At 40.1% G+C, this 19,073-nt stretch overlaps 1 protein-coding gene across 3 annotated transcripts in view; it reads right to left on the bottom strand.

Annotated features, from left to right (window-relative positions):
* Positions 1-4,336: 4,336 nt before the first annotated feature.
* Positions 4,337-19,073, bottom strand: part of SCAF11 (SR-related CTD associated factor 11) — a 50,211-nt gene continuing 35,474 nt past the window's right edge. For all 3 annotated transcript variants that reach the window (XM_050915498.1, XM_050915489.1, XM_050915481.1), the window contains 5 exons: positions 11,160-13,679; positions 8,801-9,144; positions 6,029-6,247; positions 5,460-5,579; positions 4,337-5,090 (listed from right to left, as the gene is read on the bottom strand). In XM_050915498.1, the coding sequence (XP_050771455.1) occupies positions 4,962-5,090; positions 5,460-5,579; positions 6,029-6,247; positions 8,801-9,144; positions 11,160-13,679 (3,332 nt within the window). In that variant the 3' untranslated portion in view covers positions 4,337-4,961. The remainder of the gene's footprint in view (positions 5,091-5,459; positions 5,580-6,028; positions 6,248-8,800; positions 9,145-11,159; positions 13,680-19,073) is intronic.

Below are 19,073 nucleotides of genomic sequence, written 5' to 3'. Positions count from 1 at the left end.
TCTCCTTTTACGCAAATACTTACTTGTGCTTTTAGGGTGGGTTTTTTTAATCTCTAGGTTAGTGATTTTTTTTTTTTTAATCTTCATAGATACTCCATTAGTTTGAAAGCTGCTGCATCTAATAAATACTCTTTAATTACTGAAATTGGTTATCATCTACTTTATTGTCCTTACTCTTGTCTCTACTTTTTTAAAGTATTGATTAATGTGACTATTGTAATACTTAATAATAATGAAAAAGTGTTGCCAGCAGTTTCATAACTGTAATTCAAAAGGTCTAAGTAAGTCCACCTTTGGAATCAACTTATTTGTTTTACACATTGGTGTGTTACGATGCTTGAGATGTGGCTTTTGGGGAAAAAAACAAACCTTGTTTTTGGCAGTAGACTCCAGCACAGTGATCGCTACAGCAAAGCTGAGTAAAGATTTCAAGGCACTACTTGCAGAGGCGGGATCCGGAAAGGCTTTAGCTGCATAAAGCAGACTGCAATGGTGCCACTTACTTGCTCAGCAAAAATTACAAGAAGTACTGACTAATGAGCTACTTCTGCCCCTGCCCTTGGTCCCCACGTGCCTCTCCTCTTTGCATGTTCGGGGCCTGCTCATGCTCAGAAATGTTTCTGTCCTGGTGGTGCCGACGCTGCTGAGATCCAAAACGAGGTATCCTTCCTCCCGCCAGTTTGCTTGATGCAGTAATCGCCCTTTGAGGAGACCAGGCGGATGGTTCTCCTGACACACAAGTCGTTTGACTTTAAATGCATGAAACACCTCACCTGCTTAAGCTTGACTGCATGTATTTGCGGGATGCAGATCAAGATCTTTCCACATGGAAAAATCAAGTTCTGTGATGCCTGTGTGCAGCATGCAGCAAACTGCAGGTGAAGGCCGAGGGGGGAGTGGTGGACATACATAGTCAACCAGATGTACTGAAAAGCTCTTTGTGACTGTAGATGAAGTGGGATTTTTGCTGTTAGGATGCTTGAAAAGGTCCGTGCCCCCAAGCAGACACGTGGAAATAAGACTGGCTTACAACTTGGGCAAGAAATTTTCAGTTAACTGCAGTCAGTTGGTTTAAATTACATTCCTCTTCAAGACTATCTTTTCTTGGAAATAATGTCTTTCTGCATGTCTTCCCTCAGCCTCCGATGCAGTGATCTTAACTGTATCTCCATCTGCTTGAGGTAACGCCATACTCATCATGACTGACAAAACCTTTCCTGGCCTAGTCTCACTAGCCCAGCTTCACTAGATGATTACAGCTGCAGGACACGCCTCTGAGTGCTGCTCTTCCTTCTGAAGACTTGGCCTCAAGGAACCAACACTTCTGAGCCTCCCTCTCCCCAGTGAACATCCTCACCAAGCCCCTTCAGCCTTGACCTTAATTTCTACACTTGCTCCTTAAAGTGGTGCGCTCTTTCCTAAGACCACCTGCCTATTAGTAAATTCAGTAAACACAGAACCAAGACACCACCAGAGCAGAACGGGGATAAGACTGCCCCTTCCCACCCTGGATGTTACCACCCAGCCAAACCAACCCAAATCTAACAAAGCTGCTTTGAATGTCACGGAGCAGGCAGCCAGCCACTTTGAAGGACAGCAGGCTCTCGCACAGCTTGTCTCTGCATTACCTGTGGAGGTACCTCATGAAAGTACAGTGGGGTTAATCCTGGAAAGTGAAGTGATGCCCGGAATATAGCTCCCACGGAAGGGAGGCTGTCACCTGCTAAATCCCCAACGGGCTCTTTCAGTGAAGCCCACTGTTTTGATCGGTACGTCCAGTGTGTAGGACACGGCCTAGTCGGTTTGAGTCCTGCCCTTGTTTGGTCCGTGCAGCAGCAGACTGTAACACACTCCGAGCCCCACAGCGCTTTGCAAGACCTGGTACCTGGAGTCCCCACCGCAGCACTCGCAGTAAATGGACATTTTGCCATGTGCATTTGTTTTTTTTTTCAGCTTGGAGCATCTGCACCCAGGCAAGGCAGGGTGAAGACAGACTACCTGAAAACACACACGATGTAAAGGACGGGGAGCCCAGACCACACAGAACAAGATTAAATATGCATACGTACAGAAGCAATAGCAATAACATTGCTTCCTGAATTAAACCACTTGAGCCAGAATCATTTAAGACCAAACACAGACTACTGCCAGCTTAGTGAAAAGAATTTATTAGAAACTGTTAAGCACTACACAAAACTAGTTTTCAGAATATTTTTTCAGTAGACAGCACTCCAGCCTTATGCTACAAACACCATACTGTGGACTTGGACGGCCACTGTGCTCATAAGATACATCTTTAGGATGAGACATTCAAGCAGCATGCACAGTGAGACAGTGGAAGGAGCGCAAGGAAAACCCTTTTGATTTGCATAAGTTCACAGAAGGGGTACAGTTTCGTACTTGTTTTCCTCAAGGCAATTTGGATCGAAGGAATTACCAATACCCTAGAGGCAGCAAGGGGGCTCAGCATCCCCATTGCTTCGCCTTCAGTGCTAGTGCAGGTTGGGACTTTCAGTACAAGGAGTTTCAATAAATAGAAATACAGCTTTCATACTATTTTAACAAAAACATAACTACAAGGTTAAAGCACATGCCTTCTTGGGCAGTGGCACCAGCAGAGACCTTACTGCTTTTCGGGAAAAAATAGGAGGAGGGTCTACATATTAAGGCAATGCATTTTTTAAATTCAACATAGGAATTGTAACAAACCGCATATTTTCTGAGAAGTTCTGAAGTATTTCACCATAAAAAAACAAAGTTACCGATCACATGCTACTCTATCTGATATTCTTCATTACGTTCTGAAATACAGTGGAGCATCACTATAGCCGCTGCCCCAACAACGTGGCAGCAAGTGACAGCTTATCTTCCAGCCAGCAGCTGCAAACCAAGGAATTAATGACCCCTCCCCTCTCCCAGTTTCAATCCTCCATTGTTGCTTCCCACCCAATTTCCACCTCTTCTCTAAAAGGGAAAAAAAACCCACAAAACATTTATCTGGCTCCTGAAAGGAGCTTTATAGCAAGGCTCAACTGTATAGAGTAAAAAGATATAAAAAGTCATTAAAATCCAAAAATTCAGAGAAGGAAAATGTAATAAAAATAAGTACGCATGGCGTGATAAACCAGGACAGACATAGCAATTTGCTACAACGTTTTTCAAAAAGTGCTAACCAATTTTAGCTTAAAATAGTTCAAGAGATCATACAAATTGCTACCACAGTGTAAAACTGAGTATTCTGAAAAATCTAAAACCTGGCTTAACTGTAGAAAATGTATTATATCTGTTTCTAATTTACATAGTATTTTTATTTAGGCACACAAAAATAAATATAGCAGTCAAATGCTTCATTAAGTCTGTAGAAAGCTATAGTTAAAACCAAGTGAGCAACTTTTGTGACAAACATCACATTTTTTACATGTATATATCTCTCTATATCATCACGTGTGTGTACAGGGGTGTATACCCCTTATTTCATCCTCAGGCTTCTGCAAAAGTTACTTACAGAGTAAGACTGTGTTTTCTGCCAAGAATGGTTAATTTGGGAACTACTGGCCACTAAGAGAGAATTTCTCAGAAAACTCAATTGATACTTTCTGTCAAAACGGTTTATATTCGTGCTTTTGGGCCAGGAGACCTCGGGCTGGAGCAGAAGCCAGGCTGAGCCAACACCGAAGGTTGTTACCGCACAGCAGGACTGGAGGGGGAGTGCTGAAATCTCAATAGCGCTGTCTGTGAGTAAGGGAACAAGTATTTCTATCTCAGGGTAAGGCTCCTTCTCCACTCAAATCTGGAAGGAGCCCAAGCTGTTCTTTCCATAAGGAGCACATAGTGATGATAGTGTTTCAGCAACTCTCCCTGCTGCTACCTCAGTAAAACTGGGTTTACCTTAGGTGTAAGTATTCCCCTGGCACGTTCAATGACCCCACATCTGCTTTTAAAATGCTTGTGGTACCTCTACTAACCTCTCTACATAAAAGTGCTCGGGGAAGTAGAAGAGCTGTTGCGCACACTGAATGACACCAGTCTGGTGATCCATGCTACAGTCCCTAGTTAACGAAGGCAAGTATTACGCAGCTAAGATTGGCACAACTGGCGGTCTCTGATCAACTGGGAGCCTAGTAACAAATCCCAGCTTTCTTGATTTTACTTGAAGAAGAGACTGGTTTACGTTTCTGAACATCCAGCTCTAGCATACTAATTCCCTACTAGCTAAGGGCAGGGTTAGACATGAACTGAGGTTGTCAGTGTGTGGTGACTGAGGGCTTTCAGCACATAAAAATTATTCAAGTTCATCCCACTATCTTGAAACAAATTGAAAAACGTCACAAACAAAACCAAGCAGCATAATTTTTATTTGGTGTTACAACAGATGTGCAGCGCCCATGGTTTTGGGCACTGCATTTTACTGTTTATGATTTTTCTTTTTAAAATCTAAACAGTTCTTCTGTTCAGACAACTCCATATGCTTTTTTTATATACACATTGTGACCCCTGCATTCAGCCTGTCCAGTTAACGCTAGAAATATTTGTCAAGGCAATACATTATTTTATCTTTGCTATAATTAGGGAGAAATCAAAAGAAAAATTTCACTTTCATCTGACCGATTACATGTACTGTACATACCTGTTCCAAAACCAATGTACTCAGACAGAAGTTTCTAATTTAATGCACTCTGTTATTCAAGTCAAAATGCTGTACATCTAAGTATCCACACAATCGTACATTCCTAATGATTCTTCTTTACACCTTTATTTTTTTTAGACATCTGTTTTAAAAAAGGAATAAAGAAGTTGCCCTGTAGATCTATATTTCTTTAGAACAAAACATTATATACTACATTGAAAAATAATTTTATCAAAACTAGATTCAAATCACTGTCATGTACAATTTTCAGTTAACGGTTCATGTTGAAATTGCACTTTGCAGATAGAATAAAATTAAAAACTGAAAACATGTTCTATTTCCTTTCACAGGAGATTGCCTCTTCAGGATTTTTCTTCCGTGAATGTTTGTATTTGTCTACATACGCTTTCACTAGATTTGCCACTTTTGCAGAATTAACTTCTCCGCTCTTGCTATGACAAACCTACAACAGTTTTAAAGAAAAAAAAAAAAAAAAAAAGATTTCGGTTGATTTGCCACTGTTCCACATTATTTATTTATTTTCCCAACACCCCAGGCTTCTCCATCTCAGGCAGAACAACTTTGGAAACTCCTAATACTTCCCAATTGCTTCCCAAATACTTCTGAATTCCCATTCAACTCTTTCACACAATAAATGAGTTATGTTCTGAGGAGCTAAGAAAGCTCTCGTGGATGGAGAAAGACAAAGGTATTTTTGCTTTTCCTGTCCCCCCTCCCAGCAACTACCAGTTGTTCCCACAAGATTAAGAAATCCACCCCAAACCCTACCTCAATTGAAATGTATGCATTTCAGATTACTAGATCAACTTACTTTATCTACAGCTTTCCGCACAATTTCTTTATATTCTTCCTTAGTGATGTCTTTATTTTGGTAGAAAGGTTTAATAGCTAGTTTGACCTCTTGTGCCGCTTTTTCTTGTATTAACAATTTCTGATGAAAAAAAACATATTTGAGTGTTATTTTTCACTGCCTCCATATGTATCTTTTTATCAATCACAAATTAAAACTTTTTTTCTGTAAAGTTACTACAGGAGACTAGAAAACCATGCTCCCCTCACTCACATTTCAGCTCTCATGAGAGCTGCCTGGGTTTTACTAAGAACAGAATGTTGTCCCACAGCAATTGAAGTAATATTCATAATACTGCTGTTTTAAAGACGACTGCATTAAAGAGAGTCAGCTTGCTAGTTTATGTCCTACAGCCACCACAAAAGTATCACACAACGGTATCAGGTATATTATGCAGAAGGGGTATTATCATAGTTTGCTATTTTTTAGTATATCAAAAATTATACATGTAAAATATATAAAAATATATATATTTTATATATAAATATAGAAAACAGTATATATAAATATACTCTGAACTTTGAACTTGCCTGGTCCTTCTTTGAGCTGTCTGCACTGGCTTCCACTGTTACACTTGCTTTATTTTCTCCCAATTTTACAGCTGCGTTAGAGCTCTTGACGTGACTCGATGACGTTGCATTACCCGAACTTGGTCCCTGAACTGTTCCCACGTTTCCCAGGACTGCTGTTGGAGCAGGCAAGGCTGGAACACTCATGTTATTACTTACATGAGCAGCATTTGGAATACCCTGTTTTAAAAAGTTATCAGTAGTTCATACATTATCCTTCAGTATGACAACGTGCCTTTCTAGAAGTCTCAGCAGCCACAGAAGGAGCATCAATACTACATGCTTTGGTTCATTAGCTAATTTCCACACTGTCCATTATTATGGAAGATAAGCACAATATATCAGATCTACTCAAAGGTGGGGGGGGGGGGGGGCGGGGAGCTTGAAAAGTAAGGCATCCTCCACGTCACCACTGTGGTTGCTAGATTCTGACTCTGATCCCAGTGACAAAGCAAACAAAGTATCCCGCAAACAGGCACGGAGGGTGTTAGCAGAAGGGGAAGGAAGCTTATGGCTGCAGAAACTCTCTACTTGTCACAGGAGAGTACAGGAAGCCCTGTTTTGTAAACCAGATTAACTTTTTTTTTTAAAAAACAACACCTAAACATACATATAAAAAGTTACCTTAAACCACACTTGCATTCCTGCATCATAATGATGCTGCTTTGAAAACATTTATTTTCCTGTTTGTTATCAGCTTGAACTTGTGAATGAATTTCAAATGTAAACAAACCTACAAGTCTACTCGAGGCTAGAGGTGAAATGCTGCTTGAAGCACCAAGATCTGTTCTTCAGGAAAAGCCATTTTCTGTACATTTCCAAATATCACCAAAAGACCACGGGCACTGTTGATACTTTGGAATTGAGAAATTAAGTAGCTCTCGGACCTCAGATAGCGGTCATTTTTAGCAAGAGCCAAGAACACATCCTCCCAACATGTTTCTGGCAGGCTACCCTAAATGCTACTTTTGCAGGTAGTCACCATTACTTTTTTCCACATCTGCGTTTATCCAGATGGAAAATAATGAAACAGGAGTTTGAGCTCCTTGGAAAGGACACAGATATTGAGCTGTTATAATCAGCATGCTAACACTTGCCAGTGCGCCCTCTTCATTTTCCTTTCAACAGGAAGGACAGGTGGAGTCCTGCAGTATTCAGTAATTTCTATTGTGCTACCACCAAGGACTTGTTCAATGAAAGCTCAAAGAAAAAGCAGCAGCAGCTCCCAAGAGCATTCAGGTTCACGGACACCATTCCACAAAAGCAGGTAAGAGCAACAAATATAACAGGGGCTTTACCAACAAATAACTGTATTTTGGAGCAATACACAGTCTTTACAGAAATGTATTTACTGCTGCACTAGATACTATATTTCTCAGAGGTCTGTAGCCTACATTCTAACTTCTTACGTTTTTAGAGGTTAGACCTACTGAATTTCCAATGGTGACAATATTTTACAGACAGCAGGCACTAATTAAATCAACAAGCAATCTACCAGCATTTTAGTTCCAATAGTACCTTACTGTTTTACCTTGCAGAGTGTTAAAGTATTTCATGCGGCCTGTAACCCCACTCAATATTTCCCACAGTACTTAACTCCTTTTGTTCTAAGTTAATGAATATGAATGGATAACAGCAGCTGAAAGTGAAAAGAATGTAGGCCATTTAGCAGTTCGCTTCAAATCTTTAGAGATGATGCATGAAAACAAAGGGTTAGAAATCATTGTTCTAGAACATCACTTTTTCAACCTGGAATGCAGGGGAAAGCATTTCAGGTTAGAGCAGGCAGCCTGCAACAGAAGAAAAGCACAAACCTCAGTCAACCCCTGAAGAGCCCTTTACAGATCACAGATGCAGCGCTACATCTCCTCGCAAGGCCATGCATTCTCCTGGAAGTTGTTCATAGTCCTTTCCCTGATATAAAAGCTCTTAATATAAACAGCCGGCTACAGGAGCAGCTCACACACACAAAGGTTGTTTTAAGATATCTTGAAAGGCACAAAAAGATGGTCTGACCTGCCCCAAGCACGGCAGAGTCTTTTTGAAACTGGAGAAATGAAGTGGAAGTTAGGTCTCAAACACGGCATGCAAAAACAGAAGAATCAGGCAAGAAGGGGGAAGTAACACACACCAAAGAAAGCTTGGAAATTATTAACAAAAAGGCTCAAAAGATTAAACAGAATAGAAAATGTGTGTGGGGGGGGAAGCTGCTGAGATAGTGACAACTGGAGAATGCAAGTGTGGAACAAATGGGTGCCATGCAGTACTTGATAATTTTCCTCTGCTGATACACACCATGGGATGAGAACTGCAAAGAGGCTTAGGTCACTTCCTACACACTGCTGAAAGGGGATTAAAGCATTTCCTAAAGCTTAAAAATCAGGTTTTGAAGGGGAAAACTGAGTTTTGGAAACGGGGCACTTCTAAAAAGAAAAAGGTAATGGACAACATCGATGATGAAATTTTTCAGTGTTCCATTACCAGCTGGAACACCTCGTTACCACAAAAACCCAGTTATGGTGTTGTGTATTATTATTTAAAAGCTACAGCCCCAAACCAACCCATATCCTCATGGATACTTCCACTTTAAATTTGGTGTAGGGTGGAAGAAGACAGGCAAGAGAGAAAGAAACTGCAAGTATAAATTTATCAAGACTATGGTACTCAATATAAGAAACCCTTAACTGATATTCCTTCAATACTGCTCTTGCCACGGCTTCTGATAAAGCATACCTGCAATTGTTTTCCATCTTGCTGTGAAGCAATGTAGTTGACTTGTTGAGATGGTGGGGGTGGAGGTGGAGGCGGAGGTAATCCCTGAGACAAATTTGTGGGAGCAGCTACCTGTATGAGAGGCACTCCGGTAGGGAGATGCATGGGCATTGGAGGGTGGATGTTGAAAGGATTTCGTTGCATATTCATCATGGGAGGATGGACACCCACTGGATACGGAAAGATATTCATAGGTTGGTGCTGTGCATTCACTTGTGGCATTACATTCATTTGTTGCTGCATCATATTTATTGGTAACTGAGAACCATCGCTTTGCTGGTTGCCTTGGTCTTTGAGGTTTGGATCTATCAAAAGAAAAAAACAGGCAGTATATGAAGTAGAAAATCCGTACTTCGTAAAGCAAAAGTGGAGCCAGGTGTCTAAACTCTTCACGGAGTATCAAAAAGCTTCCTATAATCTGAATATTTTAAAGATATTGCATTACATTATTACACAGCGCTCGTCACCAGACACATCACGGAGCCAAATGCTACTTTCTGAGTTTAAAAAGTTCAGGTTACTATGGAAGCCTGCATTTTGAATTTCTATTTTCTCTACTTGTTCCCATAGCACAGCTAATAAATTGTGTCATCACAATGAAACAGTAATTCTCCACCAAAGAGCAGGAAGACAACGTAACTTATCCAGCTTCTGCAATTGCAGAAGGTTAGTCATACGTTATCACATACGCAATTCTCTGCTCCCCTTTGCCCGATTCGCACACTTCTCACTGTACGTTTCTGGTAACTATAAAAATACTCTGCTGGGGTTTTTTTCCACTGAATAATAAATCATCCTCAACCAATTTCAAAGATGTTCATATTCGGAAAGAGCTGTTCAAAACCCCTGTAATGGTACAACAGGTATAGCCCAGAAGTAAAAATAACCTCTTGGGGTGGCACTTCTTTAAAAAAATTACTTTAGTAACTCATTCTATCTTCAACAGAAGCCAAAAAGTTAAAATCTAGATACAAGCGGCAAGCCTTCCAAAAGTCAAGAAATCAGTTCTCAGAAACAGTTGATGGGTTCTAACTCTGATGTCCTTCCTTTCAAATCCCCTCCTTGAGGAACTCTGTCACCTAATTCACAGTGATTGGGATTTAAACACTTATGCTTCACCTCAAATCACCTTTTTTAAAGATCATGGGATAACAGAATCGCTGAGGTTGGAAGGGACCTACTGAGATCGCGTAGTCCAACCCCGCTGCTCAAGCAGGGTCAGCAAAAGCAGGTTGCCCAGGAGGACCATGTCGCCCAGGACCATGCCATGATGCCAACGTAGCCTGTTTCACCCGGTTTTGAGAGTTCATCGTACTATTCTCAGGTGAATTCAGGTTCCAAAAGTGAATATAACAGTGTGATTGTTCCTGAACTACGTGAAATAAAGTCTGCAAATCACACCATACTTTCAATTAAAGGTTTGATACATTTTGCCAGCAGCAGGCTGAAGGTTGACAAAGTTGCCTCAAAACTAAGCAGCCACCGATGCAGTTGTCTCTGAAAAAAGGAAGAAAACTGCTGGCATATAGGATGAAAATGGATAAAAATGAAAGACAAAACAAGGACACAATGGGAAAGTGCAAGTGTGGTTGCCTTCAGAACTGGATTTTACAGTTTTTAAATACAATTCACATCTGTCTTACTTCAGAGCATTAATAATCTGTGGATGACTTTGTAGCTATTCAGAATCAATCTCATCCACAGTTAACTCACTTGCTACCAAAAAGTTTATTTCTATCAGGGCAGTTACCTTTTCGATATAAAATACTCAAAAATATTAGACTTCTGTTGAGGCTTTAGAGGAATTTTAATGCTGAAGTACAGTAGAAGTACTGGTTTTGCATTTATAAATCTCCCTAGATTTTTTAAGCATATAAGGAGGAAAATGTTTATTTAGAAGTGAGATAAACGTCAACATAATGATTTGTCATCTCTAGAATCTACTGTGTGGGTCTGCACACGCAAATGCAAATCTCCTTGAAAAAAATTGCCCTTTTTAGAAGGTGTGCAGATGCTAAAAGTAACCATGAAGAGGATATGCCTTCTCTTCAACCAAGTCGATTTACTTAAGTAGCACTCTTCAGATGCATAGTCCTTAAATTACATCTAACTTTAAGCAAAACCAAAAAGCCATCAAAACGCCATCAGAACACAAGCAATCCCCAAACTCCACACCTACAAACTTCCATATTGCAAAAAGACTACAGATTCACCCCAAATTATTTTGAAGAACTAATCAACTCGAGATAGGTCAACGTGACTAGGATTTTACTCGGCTACTGCAGCTGTGACAGCTTTTATGTTTTAAAACTATGAATACCTTGTTCAGGTGTCTCCTCTTCTTGTCTCATTCCCCATCCAGACTGTGGGCTTGATGAATTGCGTCCTCTTCTTGAATAATAATTCTGCACATCAGCAGGTAAAGTCTTTCTTACAGCCCAGCTGGATGCAGATGTCCACCCTGATCTGTCAGCAGGTGTATCGAAAGAATAATCTTGTTCATTCTTACGCTTGTATGGCTGATGTTCTGGGAACCTTGACGTTTCATTCCCAGCACCATTTGAGTTCCCTGAGAGAGGTTTTCTATTTTGCCAGTGATTTTCACTCTGGTCTCCATACATGAAACCACCTCTTCCACGCCCACCTCGGCCACGCTGACCTCTCCCTCGATTTGGAATCCAACCTGAACCAAAGTTTTTATTCCAAGACTGTCCTGAATTATCATGCCTGCCGTCTTCCCAATGTGGTTTATCTCTCTCTCTGTTCCTGACTTCCGGAACAGAGTTTATCCTTTCCATAACCCAGTCTGGACAATCATTCCTCCGCTTGTCGGAAGAACACTGATCATCATTGTTTTTTTCTGTATTGTCCTTCTCTTTTTTAAGACTTTCATTCTGTTTTTCTTGATCGCTTCTTCTGTATCGATCATTTCCTCTGGGACTCCTCCAGCTGTCATTTGCCCATCTCTCTTTCCATCGAGGTGAATGACTGTCCCTCTCATTTCTAGAGGATGAAGAACCTTTATTTCTTGTCCTAGATCGTGATCTTGACCTAGATCTTGACCGTGACCTAGACCACCTCCTATTTCTTCTTTCTCTGTCACGATCTCTTCTTTGACTATCTCTATCACTGCTTCGAGATCTAGATTTTTGCCTCGGAGACGAATCCTTAGTTCTTGACCGAGAAGATGATCTCCTGCTTTCCCTGACAGTTTCCCTTTTGGGAGATCGAGATGGTGTTTTTTTCTCATCTTTGAGTGTGTCTCTCTTCGGAGACCGAGATAAGGATCTCCTTCCCTCCCTGACAGTTTCCTTCTTGGGTGATCGTGAGCTCCTGTCTCTGGTCATCTCCCTTTTAGGGGATGGTGACTGAGATTTCGTGCCCTCTCTCCTAGAAGGGGACCAAGTTGTTGATGGAGAATGAAATCTAGACCTTCTAGTTCGAGTCTTTTTATCTTTTTTGAATTCTGACTGGCACTCTCTCTCTTGAGGAATAGTTTCATCTTTTTCATCAGAAAGTCCTGAAACTGATGTACAGTTTCCCACATCACACTGTAAAGAGTTCACGTCTCCTTGCTCTGTACTTTCAACTGGTGGTAACTGCTCAATCTGAGGTTCATTCTGGTCACCGCAAAATGAGTCACAATCCATTGGTATCATTTCATTGTTATCTTCACCAAAATGTTTATGTTCAGCATTTACCTGGGGCGACTCTGAAGTTCTACCCTCTTCACTTTCTGGCATGGTGTTGTCTTTTAAGGATTGTTCTGATGTACTGTCCACAGAAATACTGTGTATTAATGTATCTGGTTCTTTGTCTTGAACGGTTTTTAAGTTTTGAATATTTGTACTTGCACAGTCTACTACTTTTTTTTCTTCAGCCTCGGAATCGTCTATTTCTATGGCTTCTGGATGCTCAGGCAATTCGCTTCTGGGGCTCTCTAATGGCTGATCTTTTCCCAAAGGTTCTGGATATTCCAACAATTCATTTTCTGGACTAGCTACGGGCTGATCTATTTTTGTCAAAGTTTCTACGTTCTCCATCAATTCATTTTGAGGACTACACAATGTCTGATCTACTTTTTCAGAAGTTGCACGATCACATACTTCATCTTTGGGACTAGCTACTGTTTCCGTTTGTTCAAGAGTATTTTCATGGATGTCCTGATTCTTAAGATCTACATTTTTTTCAGTAACTCCTTTTACTTCAAATTCCTGACTTTCGCCCCCTGAAGTTAGTACTGGAGGCTCCTGGACAGAAAAACTTACATCCACGTTGCCTGAAATATCTTCATCTTTGTCACATTCTCCTGTAGTTTCCTCAATTTCTGCATGTTCACTACAGCTTTCCAATCCATTAGCAGATTCTGTTTCTGCATTATTTTTCTGTGGAAGGCTTGCGTTATTGCTTTCATTATCTGACTGCTGGTCTTTATCTAATGTTAGAACTGCTTCAGACTCAGCAATGTCATCATCTTCCACTGAATCACTGGACGATTTTTCAGAACGTGCAGAACTTCTCAGTTTCTTTCTAACCACAGGTGTTCGTTGTTTAACTACTCTTTTAGACTTTCTTTTTGGAGGAGCCTTCTCTGATTCTGAAGGAGATTTATTCAGAGATGGGTTATTGCCATCAGGGGCACCGCACGCAGAACTGCTTGACCGAGGTGAGCTCCGAGACTGACCCAGAGTCTCATTTTTGCTGTTTCGTGCAGACCTTCTTCTAGGAGTAGTATTAACTGATTTCCTTCTACTTCCTCTAGTGCCAGATGAACCAGAAGCTTGCTTTTTCTCTTCTCCTTCTTGCGTACATGCAACAGCATATCCTTTGCCTAAAGACTCTAATAAAAGCAGAATACATTAAAGTTTGATAATAATCATTTATCCAAACACAGTTAAGAACATAAAATTACCTTCTCTGGTTTAACAGATATCCTCAAATAATACAATTTAAGATTTAGTACAAAATGCTGCCACAGCATTTCTTTTTTTTTTTTTCACTGCAGACTTTTTCTTTAAAAAACAGAATCAAGCTAACTAAGTGACATGTTAGACACCCAAACACACATTTTAGAAGCAGTGCCAGCATGGCTACATGGACAGTAATGCCATTCACAATGAAACCACTATTGATATTGCTGTTCGAGGACCGTCAGCATTTAAGCTATTAGAAAAGTAACAAATTAACCACACAATATTGTTAGCATGTAGCAGTTCCCGTCATTCTATAATGCAGCCCTGTTGGCAGTGAAGCCTCAATACTACAGAAGTGAAGCTCAATACTACAGAAAGTGACGTTTTTAAATGGCCATCAGTGGATGATCACATAGGAAGCAGTTGATCAGAAGCAGCAATGACAGCATACCTCTCTACAAAATCGAATTTCAGACAGTGCAAACTCATTCACCAGTTGTAAGACAGACCCTGCATGCTCCATGGCAAACTGGACTTAAACTCTGCCGCAAGGCACCCAGGGTGCCTGCCGCACCTCATGAACTGAACAAGGAGTGCAAGTTTTGGGGCAGCCTAGGGCACATCAGAAAACTAAAGCTATAAGAAGAATGACCGTAAGTTGCACACAGCAGCACAGGAGTTCTTGTGTTGATATCGCATTCATTTATTTCATGCTATCCACAATTTGACAAGAGACTTTGTAGGGAAGCCAAGGCTTATATTCACTGCAAAGGGAACAGACTGTACTCTTGATACCTATGAAAGCTTATGAGACACAGCTCAGGAATTAAAGATCAATGACAATTAAGTAAATATACTTGAATGTAATACTCAATTCAGAACTAAATTAACTTCTTGAGATGTCCATTAATTTGTTTCATACTTGGTGTAGATTTCAGAAAGCATCAAGAATTTGGTGTTTAAATGAATTCTTTTTACAGCTTCAGTTTCATACACAAATAGTGGAAACTTGCTAAGAAAGGTTAATTGCTATGGATTTTGCAATGAATTTATCACATCACACTTAAACACTTGATTCTAACTCTCTGTATAACATTATTTCCCATGCTCTTACTGCACTAAAATATTTGTTTAATGTATTCTTAAACAGATTATATAAAAATAAGATAGGAATAAGACAAGTAAGTAACAGCACAAAAGCCTCTTTCTAACGCTTACTATGTTAGCTGAATGAAAAACATATCACTGTCTATTAAATGTAAACATATAATCCGATAACCTTAGGGAATTAACTCCGCAAGCACCTCACTAGCCTTTAAAAGGCTAGAACAGAGCACAGGACTATAATCGCCTCCTCTGACCTCCCACATAAACACACAATAATTTGTCTGAACATGAAAAAAAATGTAGTTTTCGTTTTTGGATGTCCACTGATCAAATTACCACTTAAGATAATGAAAACCAACAGTATCAATTGTATAGAAGGTACCATATATTTAAAAGAAAACAATGTGCATGGTAAAAAACTTCCAAAGGAGTTTTAGGTGACTGGCACTATTTAAGGTATCTATTCTAACAGTCTCCCCAATAATTTTGTTAGAAAGTGACTTCACAGTGGTTAACCAGCAGTTACTCAGCCACATGTGGCTGTCTCACACTAACTACATCTTCAAACCTATTACAATAGCTAGGAAAACAAGTCAGATGTTACATGTCATCACAAATCTTTAATATTTGTGATGATTTTTTTCGAGGGGGAAGAAATCACCTTGCAATAAAAAAAAAAAAAAAAAAAATCAGAATACAAGTGGAATGTAGGAATCCTGACAGAATTACAAGGCAAGTTATTTCTGTAGCACTTTCAAAGTCTACCTGTGAAACACAAACCCCTTTTTAGCATTCCTTACTAATTCTAAAATTTTAACAGACAAGCTTCACAAGCTTTGGACTTGGACCAAATACAAGGCATTTCAGCTCACTGAATCTTTATTTAAAAATATTTTAATCACGCAAAAGAACTGCATAATGCCAGCCTAAATCATAATGGTATTTGCAGATTCACTAATGCATTTTCAGGTTAAATTAGTAAAAAGACTATTTAATGGTAAGAGAATCTAAAAAAAACTGCAGCAGCTACAGGGAAGATTCAGGCAGTACAGTTATATGACCATCACTGATATTTGTATGCCTCCTTGCACAACTCGAAGCAACTGTCAACTACTACTCTAATGCAAGACTGTATACTTTACTGTATACTTTAACTGTGACCAAGAGATGAGGGGAGTGTAAAAAAAAAAAAAGCTTATGCTACCATCTTTCAGGCACAATTTAGTAAGAATCACAAGATCCAGTTTGCCTTTTTTTTTTTTGTATGCATCTATTTTCAGCATTTTCTTCATTTTTCTCCTGTTCTCCACCTTTGCAGAAAGTCCCAGTGTCCCCGTTTCCTCCATCTTCTGTCTTTTCCTTCATCTCTCCTACTTCCTGTAAGAGAAGGCCTTGCTCCCTTCTCCTTTATATATATTTGCCATGCATCTCTAACAGTATTCAGGTGAGGTTTCTCCTTGCCTTGTTCTTACCTGTTCTTGTGCATGTCTGTTTTTTCCTCAGTTGCTATATAAAAACTGAACGGGGAAGGAACACTCACTCAACAGAACGTGACCAAAATCCTCACGGGATATCCTCATATCCAACATCCCCTAGTTTCACTAGGAAATTTGAGACTCTGTGTCTTACTTCCTGCATGCTCCTTATCAGTAGGAAGTCTTTAAGTCAAACTTGAAGATGACTTAAAACTTTAGTGTCAACATACTACAGTATTTTAAGATTCAATCTTGATGACTGTCTTCAACTTTGTCCACAGTATAAGTAATATATTACATTTAACATCTGAACTTTAGTTCAGGTGTAGCAAGAACATACGGAAACATACAAAAATAACTTAAGAATTTATTTGCTGTGTCTTGTTAGCTTGATAATTTCACATTTCAAAATCACACCTTTAAGAAAGCAAGTGGAATGCTTATATAAAAAGTATCAAAGTTCTAATCAAGACAAGTGAGAAAATTCTAAGCACAAATTTTAAAACAAAAATATCTGAAAAAAAGAATTTCCTTTTCTTTCCCTATCAAGACTCAAACTCAAAATCTGCTGCTTCTCCCAAAAAACAGCATAAAGGATTTAGTTCCATGTTCTGCCTTAGGAGTTGACAACGTTATCAGTATTTGTAGATCAGTTGCTGATATTATCAACAGCAATTACTCACATGTTCTAAATAGTCTAATGTTGAAAAATAATCTGGAGATTATTTAAATATTCTTCATCTTTCTGAAGAGAGAAAAAACTGGTTTGGGGTTTGTTTTTTTGTTTGTTTGTTTGTTTTTTAAACACTTCTGGCGCATACTAACAAAGAAGCCTAACTGTATAAGTAGAAAGGTGAAGGGAAGTCAAGAGATATGAGCTAGCATGTATACTCATTATTACTAGAAGCAGAAATGGTTAAGGATCAGTTAAATTGCACTGCCAAACATCAGAGGCCTGAGGAAGCGACCTATCCTTTTTTCACTGGGGAATGCGGAGGTGAAATAAGTACCTTCCATAAGAATCACAGAATGGTTTGGGTTGGAAGGGACCTTCAAGATCATCTAGTTCCAACCCCCCTGCCATGGGCAGGGACACCTTCCACTAGACCAGGTTGCTCAAAGCCCTGTCCAACCTGGCCTTGAACACTTCCAGGGACGGGGCATCCACAACTTCTCTGGGCAACCTGTTCCAGTGCCTCACCACCCTCACAGTAAAGAATTTCTGCCTCATATCCAATCTAAATCTACCCTATTTCAGTTTAAAACCATTACCCCTTGTCCTATCACTACACTCCCTGATAAAGAGTCCCTCCCCATCTTTCCTGTAGGCCCCCTTTAAGTACTGGAAGGCTGCTATAAGGTCTCCCTGGAGCCTTCTCTTCTCCAGGCTGAACAACCCCACTCTCTCAGCCTGTCTTCATAGCAGAGGTGCTCCAGCCCCCTGATCATCTTCGTGGCCCTCCTCTGGACTCATTCCAACAGATCCATGTCCTTCTTATGCTGGAGGCCCCAGAGCTGAACACAATACTCCAGGTGGGGTCTCATGAGAGCAGAGTAGAGGGGGAGAATCACCTCCCTCAACCTGCTAGCCACACTTCTTTTGATGCAGCCCAGGATGCGATTGGCTTTCTGGGCTGCGAGCGCACATTGCTGGCTCATATTCAGTTTTTCATCCACTAATACCCCCAAGTCCTTCTCCTTGGGGCTGCTCTCAATCCACTCATCGCCCAGCCTGTACTTGTGCTTGGGATTGCCCCGACACATGTGCAGGACCTTGCACTTGGCCTTGCTGAACTTCATGAGGTTCACGCAGGCCCACCTCTCAAGCCTGTCAAGGTCCTTCTGGATGGCATCCCTTCCCTCCAGCGTGTCGACTGCACCACACAGCTTGGTGTCGTCGGCAAACTTGCTGAGGGTGCACTCAATCCCACTGTCACTTCTGAATGAAGAATATGAATGAATAAAGCATCTTTTTAATGATCCTTCTACTACTTAACTCTTTCCAGCAATTCACTTCCTCACAATTTTTATAAGCCAAGAGACTCAAATCGCTCCTATCTCTTTTCCCTACTAGTCAAGTGAAAGTAGTATAATTCCCAATTCAAAGAAGGTATTAACTCTAGCCTTAAAAAACAGCACTCCTTTGTTTTCACTTCTTTGAACTTGTGCAGCCTGTTGGAAGAGAAACTACATTCTTGCTGAGTATGGAGAGAGAGGCCGTTGAAGTTAACTGGAGGAAGGTAATTCCTTCCATGTCTTGTCTTCTGCTAAATTCCTGCCAGATCCTGGAGCTCGAGCACTTTTGCAAGCTTTTGCCCTGTAGAGCTTGTAGGCATACTGAAAGAGATCCATACACTGCACTGTTTCCTGACTACTCTTCTTCTCTGCCAGGAAACAGTTTATTCCTCACACTGCACAATATACCACTGAAGTATGTCAAGCCATTCATAATGTATCAAAATGAGATTTATGCTTGAACAATAGGAAAAGAAGTTGTAACATGAAAGAAAGTGTTGAATTTAGAAATGGAATTAAGTTTATCTTCAAATGAAGAACAGTTATGCCAGTTTTGGGGTGGCTGGTTCATCTTCTATATTCTCATTTCAGAAATAAACCAGCTGGTTTTAAAATAGTACCAAAATGCATCAAAACAGATTTTTTTTTCTGTTAACTGTAGCCATATACTCCGCTTTGATTTCTGAGAATCATATTTTAACAATACTCCACATGAGCTATAAA

This window comes from Gymnogyps californianus, chromosome 1 (assembly GCF_018139145.2).
Source record: "Gymnogyps californianus isolate 813 chromosome 1, ASM1813914v2, whole genome shotgun sequence".
Lineage (NCBI taxonomy): Eukaryota > Metazoa > Chordata > Aves > Accipitriformes > Cathartidae > Gymnogyps > Gymnogyps californianus.
The sequence above is the reverse complement of the archived record's forward strand: the minus strand, read 5'-3'. Positions and strand labels throughout refer to the sequence as shown.